This window comes from Aspergillus udagawae (genome assembly GCF_001078395.1).
Source record: "Aspergillus udagawae IFM 46973 DNA, scaffold_8, whole genome shotgun sequence".
NCBI classification, from domain to species: Eukaryota; Fungi; Ascomycota; class Eurotiomycetes; order Eurotiales; family Aspergillaceae; genus Aspergillus; species Aspergillus udagawae.
In genome coordinates, this window is record NW_025091271.1 from 2196128 (window position 1) to 2207492 (window position 11365).

The 11365-nt window shown below is 45.1% G+C and overlaps 1 protein-coding gene across 1 annotated transcript; it reads right to left on the reverse strand.

Moving 5' to 3' along the window:
- Window positions 1-344: 344 nt before the first annotated feature.
- Aud_010239 (uncharacterized protein) lies at window positions 345-2505 on the reverse strand (the record flags this gene model as incomplete). Its single annotated transcript, XM_043295082.1, has 7 exons — window positions 345-515; window positions 579-818; window positions 874-1545; window positions 1606-1777; window positions 1842-1862; window positions 1926-2347; window positions 2425-2505. The coding sequence occupies 7 exons, from the start codon at window positions 2503-2505 to the stop codon at window positions 345-347; spliced, it is 1779 nt and encodes a 592-aa protein (XP_043151017.1).
- Window positions 2506-11365: the final 8860 nt, after the last annotated feature.

Genomic DNA, 11365 nt, shown 5'->3' on the forward strand with positions numbered 1-11365 from the left:
TAAAAGCAACAAAAGGGGCAAATATAAGAGAGAACACAGTGACTGGAAATAGTGGGGGTAACAAATAGAACAACGTTGTAATAAAACGAAGGACAAATTGTAGAAGACGAAGCAATGATACCCGCTAAAAGTGTATAAGTATATAGACCAACCGCTAGAACCCTAAAGCTGGATACTATCTAGTCCGAAGAAAGCGACAATAATGCAGGTACCAGTGGGCCGTCCTCGCGATTGAGTGAGTTGCATGGCCGAACAGTCCATACATAGTTAAGCCACCACCGTTTGCAACGTCTTGTGCGCACGTAAATCCGTGTTGATTATTCCCTTTCCCTCACTTCGTTCGTTCAGGGCACTCGACAAAGCGTTCCATTCTTCTCCTGAATCCATCCCTCACTGCCCACACAGTGATGACACCACAGCAAATCCTGTGGATCATATCTCTGCTTAATCTCACGCAGTCGAGTATAATGAGGTCCCCAGAAAGACCATTGCCAATTGGGCTCATGACGATCCGCCTTTCGTGGAATCATATCAGTACTTGAGCCACACGTCTCAGGGTCAACCTGCAGAAAACATACCTCATTGTAGTAAGCACCCGAATCTGGTGCTATCTGGCGCAGCAAATAGCCCTTTTCATTGGTCATTCTGTCGTATGTTTCGGCCGCAACCGAGTCTGGTAGTGAGTCATTCCAGGACTGACTGGTGATGAGGTGGACGACGGCCTCGCGCCAGGCTGGATTCAATGAATTGTCCACCATTTTTTTGCCGGGGGTCATTGTTCCGGACATTGATGGGTTGGACACTGCATTCTGAAAAGTCTGATTGTTAGATCATCACTTTATAAAGCAAAGCCCATGAGTGTAGTGAACCTACCTTTGGATTGTCTGGCTGAGGGCCAATATTTTCCAAAATATAAGCAAATCCTCGAGTATCCTCGATTGCCCGGCGGGGAATCAATCGAGACGTGCGAGCAGACCGGGAAGTGCCCGTATGCTCCACCAGGGGAAACATCTTGGTTAAGTTGTACCAAGATGCGGTGTGGAACTTGGTAATATTCGACGATACCGTCCCATTGTGGTGGTCTAGCAGTTTCTTGAGCGGGAGCATTTCCTGGTCAGCCGAGTCGGCACTGCTAGTGTTATACTGGAACATGGCATGACCGAAGTGGAATGGAGGCCCTGAAATAGTCCAATATCCGCCGATACCGGAGTCCTGCAGTACGGCCAGCTCTTTGTGAACCTCTGCAATCAGTTTCCACCATACTCTAGGTGTCGTACCATTGCGCGCAGTAAGGTCCAGACCGATCATTGTGACAGATGGCATCGGATACGCCTTGACTGTAACGCTGAGAATTACGCCGAACGTGCCACCTCCGCCGCCACGGATAGCCCAGTAAAGATCCTCATTCTGACATTGGTTCACGGTTAGGACTTCTCCGTCAGGAGTGACCAGTACAGCCTCGATGATGTTGTCAGCGCCCATTCCATATTCCATGGTCGCAAAGCCATGTCCTCCACCAGTAGCCCAACCGATAACGCCAACGTCCTATCATGATATTCTGTTAGCACGGCATCTGACATGATTGAAGTCGCGTTTTCCCCATACTGTGTTTGTTCCACCAACACCAATCGCATTGTGTTGCGCCAATAGTTCGAATAATTCTCCGTCCTGAATTCCCGCGCCGAGGGTTGCCGCCATATGACGAACAGTTTGAGGACAACTTAAAGGCGTGTAGGATTCGTGGAATTGAAATTGTTTCATGGCGTGAGTCCAGATCCTAGAGTCATCAGCAAAAAAACATTTATCATCCTTTATTCTGAGATAGTAAAGGCAAACCATACGAGAGACTTCCATATGCCGAGCTAAAGCAATTGTAAACTGATCAGTCTAGGTCGAACGACAGGGTACATATTGCAGCCACGCACCTCTTATCCGGATTATGTCCCGTGTTCCTAATGTTTAAGCGTAGATTATGCGCTTTCGCAAACTTCAAGGCCGCCTGAACATGACTGGCCTCGCTTGCATTGATAACATACGGAGAGAGATTCCCAAGTGTGCACCCCCTCGAGCCTGCATCTGGGTCTCCCGAGAGACTCGTTCCATTGGGATATATTGGCGTGCAGCTACTGTTGGATGAGACAGGATCGGCTATGCTCGAAGGGTCGGACGAGTGGAATGACGAGGTAGTCCAGTTCTTGATCACATCCTCACAGGCAACAGGGTCGTAGTTTGGCTGTGATGGGTAACAGACACTGCCTAGAGGTACTGTTTTGACCAAGCATCCGGAAAGGGTGGTATTGAGAGATGCCCATTCAGAGGCTAGGGGCCAGCATGAGTCGTTGGGAGTCTAAGTTTGTGCATTGTGAGGATTCTTGATCTGAATTGGTATGGTAGCACCCCGATTTAATTGTAATAGGTACTTACACATTTGCAGTGCACATTACTAGCAGTGATGGCAGTCGCTAGAACGGCTAGTGAAAGTAGACAGCTTGGAGCTAACCTCATATTGGACGATTAGCCGCGGTAGATTTCGTTGAATGTAAACACGAGTAGTTGACTCCTACATCTCGACTTCCCATCTTCTTCTGCTCTTATGTACTTGATATAGTGGAAGCGTATTCGTTTTCCATATTCCTGAAACTGATACCTCAATCCATCAGATCTACATTGTTATGCCGTGCCAAGTCTTCCTTAGATCGGGAAGGGCCCCTTTGAGTATGCAATACGAGTATACGAGGCTACGAGCACCTCAAGACGTCATATCCTCAGGCAACTGTTTATTATAGTACTATGTCGATGCTGAGTTCCACAAAGGAAACCTAAAGCTGCCTTCGTATAAGTACGAGCCTCTTTGTTAAAAAATGATCGTCATTTGTGGTCTGATGTCTTATGACCCAGATGCATGCAATCTCAATCCAGGCTTCTCCAATGATTCGCTGTCCGTATTTCTCGTACTTTAACATGGGTCTATCTGCAATGGGGTCTTTCACAATTTCCAAACAGCGGCGAAACTCAACGTTGCAGTGCCAGTCACGGGTCCAATTATTAGGTCAAAGATATGATATGGTCTATAGAAAAGACGTGGCAAAATGCATGCAAGGCGACACTTCAAATATAACAAGCACTTCCCCTTCTTAGCGAGGCGTTGGGCTACGAGAGCGTCCCACTCAGTACGCTATTCCTCAACCTTCTGCTTGCAATCCAGCTCGGCATCATAGAAGCGGCCCTTGCGCAGGACAAAGCGCTCAAACCAGGAGAGATGCTTGGGAACGAACGGCGGGACCGTGGTAGTCCACCTCACGATCTTCACGGAGACAGGCCCAGCGGCGCTCTTGCTCCTTCACATCGAGACTGGTCGGGTCGGGCAAGAAGACCAGATGGCATTAAAGCTAACTTCAAGTAGAGACGAGGGTAAACAAGAGGCGCTCTTTCACGGTCAAGGTGAACTGGGCCCAACCTAGACTGCAAAAGCTCTGGTAGGATCGTATTCATGTAAGGCTTGTCTGCCAATCATCCCCATGTCCCAAGCACACAGCAGGGGCCTACCACGCAAATGACTCGGAGTTTTCGTTTTGCGCTAGCGCCGCTCCAAACCGTATTGAGACAGGCTAAACCTGAACGAGGCACCGAAGGACGGGCGCCAAACCAGATCTAGAGGGAGGCCGAATCCGGTCTCCCTAGCACAAATGGTTTGTGTACCTAATATATTGTGGATAATATATTGTATTTTAGAATAATTAGCCTTAGTATAATATCTACATTTCCTATAAAGAGAGTGGACCTTAATAATAATATATAGAAATAGTACTTACTGTAGTGGGGGATCTAGTGGCATATCGGACTTGGCTATTTTCGTTTTGTGGGTTTTTCTTTAGTTTGCCGAATGATTTCTATAGAAGAGTGGACAGCGGAGAACGCAACCAACGGAGAATACACAATGTTAGGAGCCAGGCCCTGTTTGTACGAAGTCATTCATTTTGATTTGCCTCATTTCATTTCCAACCATCAGTCATAATGTTTCTTCTGATTCGTTCGATACAGTAGCGGCACTACTTGCTACCACGAAGAAGGCAAGCCCCATGATTCAGACTGGACATTATCGGGGTAGATTCGCTGATGGTGTTTGTGATGGAAATCTATCGGTACAACAATGTATGGATAACCTCAAGTGGTATTGAACTCTCCAACTAACTAAAATGATGACAATCTGTCCACGGCTGCGGACATGGATGACTAACTCTAATATGCACTTTTGTTGATGTGTTTCGTACCATCGGCCACATGACTTTTTGGGAATATTACCCGGTAAATCCATGTATTCAACTTTGGTATTCGGCATTTTGTTTGGTTGCGCCTACACCTCTATCTGTTGCTCTTCTCATGCCTCGACCTGCCTGTGCCGACCAGGCTGCCTTGAGCTTCCCCGCTTTACTATATACCCTTTTCCTAATAAGTTTTACAAAGCCCGGTTTAATGTCTTTATTAGCAATATTACTAGAAGGACTTTCAAAGATAAATATCTCGCTTCGAATGCCTACCCCACTATGCAATCGAACAAGTACTAGATCAAGCCAACGGCGTTCAAAGACCAGAAATCCTGGAATCGTCGTACGACAACAGAAGCTTTTCTGTTTAAATAAATACTGAACCAAATGTCGTATAGCCCTCCGAGTCCATGAGGTTCGAATTATATTCGGTTATCCAAAGTACAGTTCGATTGATAGAATGGTGCAAATAGCTCCTGAAAAAAGCCTAGTATATATAATATGCGCAGTGGACGAGAAACAGCACCTGAAGTCTACATGATCACATTGCCGGCTAGCAATTAAAGAAGAATTTAACCATAAAGGGCGGCTTACAGGTTGTTTAGGTGCTTGACCAACCAGATCAACATGTCTAAATTGCCAGCTATTACATGGTGAAGAACCTGTTCTACCAGCTCACTCGATTAAGAGATGCCCGTAAAGTGTAGTGGTTGTGCATGGAATCTTTCTTTGGCCATGAGGTCATTGTACAACATTACTTCAGAACTTTGGAATCTAAAAGAGCAAAAAGCTAAAAGAAAAGAAAAGGAAAGTGATATGTTAGAATAAGCTTAAGCTATATAGACTAGTATGTCTTATAAATGAATGAGGTCAAGCGGAACCAATTCAGGATGAAATGGTTGATTAAATAGGAAGCATGTGGTTAATGGCATGTTGAAATTACTGTTGAAATATACTAATACTTTGCGGTCACAACACCAGAGTTGTAAATTAATAAAGAATTATATATAAAAACTAAGAAAAGGTGGTCTTCTCTATGACTAATTAGTTGCTAGTAATGTTAGTAGGTTACCACTCTATGCTCTTGTAAGGTCGGCCCCTTTCAAATATTCAGGTTCTATTCAGCATGGACCGGTATTCACGTGGAGGCTGCTCTTCTTTCAAAATGGAACATTATTGCGTTTTTTTTGAGTCTGTCATTCGTTCTATTTTTCAATCTTTTTTCTGTTTTCGTTGGCTATTCCCTTGGTTGCCTTGTGTGGTGACCCGTCTGTCCTCCTTTCTCCACTTTGAAAGTCAGAAAACCGAAGTCGAGAACAGATTCTATTCTCTCCTCAAAGCATATCCCTAGCCCGTAAATTCAACAAGCCTCGCAACAAGGTCAGAGGCCATTTCCCCATGGTCATCCAAAATATGCCGAAATCGAGTATTCTCGACTAGTGTTCGCGCCTCACATGAGATATAGTGAATAACCAACATCCTAAGAGAACAACGTCCACCCGGCTCTTGTCTGCCTGTGTGATCGTAGGTATATTCTAACAGATCCAAGACGTTTGTTATGGTTCGCCTGTTGAGAGCAAAATTGGAAAGGTCTCGATGAAGCGATTTCAAGCACTGCTCTCTTAATGCGTCAAGAAGATATAGTGTCGCGAACACATATATTTTTGCGTGGGCAAGGAGATCTGGGCTGGGAGAGATTGTAGCCTCATCTCCAGCAAAACGAAGACCTCTAAAATGATTCCGCCCCCGTTCATATGGACCTAGAATGTAGATTGATTTCGCGTATTCGATCTTTAGCGGGGGTAAAGAGCTGTACTTCTTACTTTGCGCTTTCGTGCGGGGCGCTGCCCACTCATAGTCTTGTATTCCAGCTCTGGTTCTGATTCTTGTTGTGGGTTGCTGTCATTCGATTGCACTCGATCTAGAATGGGTATCAGTAATCCTTCCTGTGACACTATACCCAGTACTTACCTTCTGCAGCAGAATAGCTATCATTGTCTTCGTCTTTGCGGCAAGGCGTAGTATATCTACCCTTATAACCAAACTCACAAAATGCGATGAAAGTTTCTTCTTCCACATCATCAATAGTGGCAGTTCTGGATACCGACTCTTTCATACAGCCATTGTTCATTAGAGCATCCAGAGGCGCTGATAGATTATGAACAAGACCGGTGTGGATTGTCAGTTTCCGTCCATCACGTCCAATAAGAAAGTGAAACTCTGGAGATCGAATAAGTCTTCGGTTTTTAGTTAGTAACTGAATTTTTCAATGAACAGTGATCATACAGTTTGAAGTTTTCCATTCTTACTTATCTTCGGCGTAGCGATCTGTACAGCAGATATTGACGACCTTGGGGCAAGCTGGGGGTTGGCCTGGGCTAAACTGCATTTTGTATATTACGGTGAGGAGCCATCGTATGAAATCAACTAGTAGGGCTTTGCCACCTAACCCCATGCGAAGCCAATATAGGAGCTTGCAACAACGAACCGAACGAGAGGCAGCAAGCAGAATTGGACTGCGGGGTCGTTCTCTGCCGGAAAATTCACCTGATGGGACAGACGCATGCTACTTAAGACGGAGTAGCGGCTAACCAATCATGTACGATACAACGGAAACAGAGTAGACACTCTCAACACAATATTCGCAACTGTGCTAATCACTACATTACCTGTCGACGCCTTTCCAAAAGAGGTGGCCTGTGACCATAGCTGTATTATTCATCAATAATACGTATTTTAATGACGTGACTCGTACGGCATCTCAAACGGTTCCGATACGTATATATGCGGGTCGACTGCATTGTAAGGTATCATACTCTACCATACTTATGTTTTTCTGCTAAATAATTTGCCAGGACTAGGGGCCTGGGCAGTGGGGCTAGGAAAACAATTTACATGTGTCCGGAGGCCAGACCGATTTTAAGAGTCACCAGCGAGCAATCTGTGGGGCTTTCCCCCACCAAAGCAGACCCGCTGTGCACGGAGTTCAGCTATGAAGAGTGACCTGCTCTCGGAAGATGACCGACTTTTCTCTTGAAGCATTGATTTGATCCTGTCTCTTTTGTTTGTGTATAGCAACATGGTTCCTCTGGTTTTACCCATCGATAGACATAGGTCAATGAAGCCAATGGCGCCTGAAGATGTAGTACTTGCAAGTAGAGTTCTCCAACTGGAATTCAGCTCATAGCCAGTATTATAGTGTCTAGATAGGAAAACATTTCTGGCTGCGATGCCATGGTGACTATGTTCAGGAGGCGATGTCTTTTCGTGCTGCAATTTAGCTCTGTGCGAATAAATTTAAGACTTGAGGAGAACGGTGTGGTCCCCCTTTAGAGAAGTCTTTGTTGCCGCGGGCTCGTTACCCGAGAGTCTCCAACTTTCAGAGCGACAAAGTCAGAACTGCCTGTGGTGTAAAGGATACTTTCGATTTTCACTTGGGTGATGTTAGACACAGGGCAAATAGCTAAAACTAACTGTGAGGAAAATAGATCACCGTTAATGTACATAGAGGGAAGCTGCAGCCGTGGAAATTACCTAGCATGATGCCAAAGCGGGCGTGGGTTAGAAAGTTTTATAAAATGGCCGCGGCCTTTGTCACGATTGAGGATGTGTAGCAGAGATCTACAGCAGCCATGCCACGGGATATGTGAGAAGTCACCGTCGCTACTATTTTGCACCTTCCAAGATACACTTAGCAAAAATCCGCCATTTGGCGGTACCCCTAGTTAAGTTGTCATTCAGGCCCCGTTCTGTACCCGTTCAAATACCAACGCATACATAGTAACCCAGCCAGAGAGAAGCGCAAGAAGTGCCAACATATGGATTCCAGGTTCCAAATTGAGTGGCAGTAATAGAATACTGCTGCTCGATTGCCCAACAACTATCGCCACCAACGACCAGATGCCATTTCTTGCAGGAGGTGACAGTGTTAGGCATAGGATGGACTGTCTTAGTAGCAACACAGTAGTAATATCCTGCCTGGAGATTGGCGCACGATGATCCAACAGCTGGATTCCAGGCGTAGAACTCATCAGAAGTCAGGTAGGTATACTTTTGGTTGACAATAGACCAGCAGCTGTCGCCGGACACTGCCTGATAGTAGGCCTCACAGTCCGCGGTGATCCAAGCCTGGGTGGGAGATGGGCCATTTGTTGTTGCTACAGCAGTGGTAGTGGTAGGTTTTACAGTCGTCATGGATGTTCCTTCAGATGTGTTAGTACAGGATGGAGAGGGCAGGAGGAAGAGTTTAGTGACATACCAAAGATACCAACACAAACATAATAACCAGCCAGTAGTGTTTCGCAAGACGTACCTACAGCTGGGTTCCAAATGTAGAAGTCCGCGAGAGAAACACTGTACTTAGTAGCAATGCCGGCGCAGGTGTCACCTTTCTGTACAAAGTAGTACTCATTGCCTATAGTATTTGTTATTATGACTCCCAGCAGGATAGACTTGCGCGATCAATCGACCAGAGAAGAATAGAAGAAAATTGTAGACATACACTCTTTTTTTATTCCGGTCTGCTGAGGAGAGTATTGTGAGCTTGTGGTGGTACCTGTTGTGGCTGTGGGAGCAGCAGTTATTGTTGTTGCAGCAGTAGTAGACCCAGTGACTCCAATACACACATAATAGCCGGCTTGAAGTCCTGAGCAGTCGCCCTTGACAGCGCTGAAATGTAAAAAGTATTAGCGAATTACTGTGCTCATTATCCAAAATCACAAGTTCCAGGGGTTCGCATATTATACGTACGGATTCCACTGGTAGAATTGATCCAAGGTGAAGTTGCCATAAGTAGTCATAATCTGGTAGCAATAATTTCCAGGTTGAACCTTGTAGAAGGCATCGCAGGAGGCGGTTAGACCACTTTGAGTTGGAGATGGAGCACCCCCTACGATGGTTGATGCAGATGTGGTAGTTATAGTCAACACATTAGTTGTAGTTTTCGTGGTGGCCGTGGTCGTTGTGGTCTTTGTAGAGGTCGTTTTGACCGCTGGGGCCTCCACGCAGTAACTCCATCCCACATTTAGCTTGCAGTCAGAGGCTGACAGAGAGGGATTCTAGCAATATTTATACTGTTAGAATTCCCTTCTCTAAATTTAATCGTGGCGAAGGAGTTTTTCTTGCTTACCCAGGAAACTAGCTGCGTAATTGTGATGCCAAAATAGCTCTCTAGTGCGGCACAGGTGTCGGTCGACTGAATTGAGTTGGCCCAGTAGGTACAGCCGCTGCTCACATTTGGGTCTGTTTCACCAGTGGCAGAATCTCCGTTGGAGAAGCGTCTTCCGAGTGTAGCAGCATTGGCCGACCCCCAAAGCGCCAAGACCAGAGACTTAGAGAAGATCATGTTGTTAAAAGAGACCAGTTTCTTGTAAAATGCTCAATGATAGGGTGCCGTCTATTCGCTTGAATCTTCCGTTCATGTTTATATATCTACAATGGCCTGATCAATATTTTGGTGCCCACTTGAGTCACGCCCAGGGGTTCATGGTTCATCGCACCGGTAGAGTTCGACCGAGGCTATTGCCATAACTGAGCGATCTAGGTATACTAATTGGGGCACTTTCCGGTAGACCAAGGAGTGGTAGTACAGTGAACCCCCTTTGTAAGCAACTCGGATATAACGTAATCGGACACCGAGCGAGCCACGACACCGAGCGAGCCACCCAAATATGATTTCGGCCGCGGTTGAAAACCATGAGATATTACTACTACGCAATCAAAATGAAACCATCTTTATATATAAAAGTATCAAATTATCTACTACGGCAGCTAGTTCTAATATGCCCAATTTGATGGCAGTTACTGCATTGTGGTGGTGCACGCTTTTTAGGAACTGGTTCCCCTACCATCATCTGTATAGCTTCTTGAGCACGCTACTGGCCTTCAGCCCCTGTTAGAACCCCTCTAGTAGCAATATAAGATCTAGGGGCCATGCGCTTTCGCTTTTGCTTTTCATTTACTGCACGAAGCTCCGCCATCTGGTGTTGTAATAGAATGACTTCATGCATGGTAGATTCAGCTGCTTTTGCCAGCTGACGAAGTGCCTCATTTAGAGGGCTTTCAGAGTTGCGTTGGATAAGTTGCTTTATATGCTGCATCTGCTTTTGCACCTCTGCAGCAGTATAAGGGGTCTTTGTAATCCATTCACCCTCTATAGATCCAGGTCCATGTGCAGTAGTTGGAGGGGTAATATTCTTAATAGTAAGCTTATCTAGTACCCTTTGTGGATTTAAAGGCACTAAACCAGAAGCTTCAAACCCACTGCAGATATTCCTAGATAATAAGGCCTTTCGTGACTCTTTATAAAGATTAAGAAAGTTTTCCTTATTAATATAATGTATGCCATGTTGGATGCTTCTCATTACCTCTGCTCTATATACTTCCTTTAGGGGTGTAAAGCAGCCAACATTAAGAGGTTGCAGTTTATCAGATGAATGAGAGGGCATATAAAGAGGGATGATTTAATGGTCCTTGCAGAAAAGATTAAACTCTGCAGATTCATGGCTAGCATGGCCATTAAGAATTAAAAGCTGATATCTCCCTTAAGTACGTGCTGCAGTATGCTTTTGAAAGACCTTTTCTAACCAGAATATACTAAGCTCATTATTCATCCATCCATTATTGCTGAGGCCAACCAGCCAATCAGGGTCAATATCTTGATACCATTGAGATTGATGGACCTTGCCGGAGAAGATAATCATGGGGGGGAGACACCATCCAGAGGTATTAATGTATTTAATAACAGTGACCCATTCGCGATTCCCTAGTTGTATAGCTCGTACGCGGCTTATTCAATGACAGGATGCAGTAATAACCTTTGCTGTATAGGCCACACCCATCTAGAAGTTAGTTTCATCAAAATTATAGATATCCTGCTCGGTTATACTATATTTTACTATGGTATTCTGAACCAGACTAAACCATTAACTGATAACCTCTAGATCCTCACATTTGGCGCGCTGGTAGTCATATTTGTGAGTATATTTTGATATAATATCATTATGCTGTTTGATAAATCTAGTAATCTATCTCTCACTGACTAGTTCCCCCTCTCACTCATGCAGTAGCAGATTCACCATTTTGCGTACTATGGCATGTGT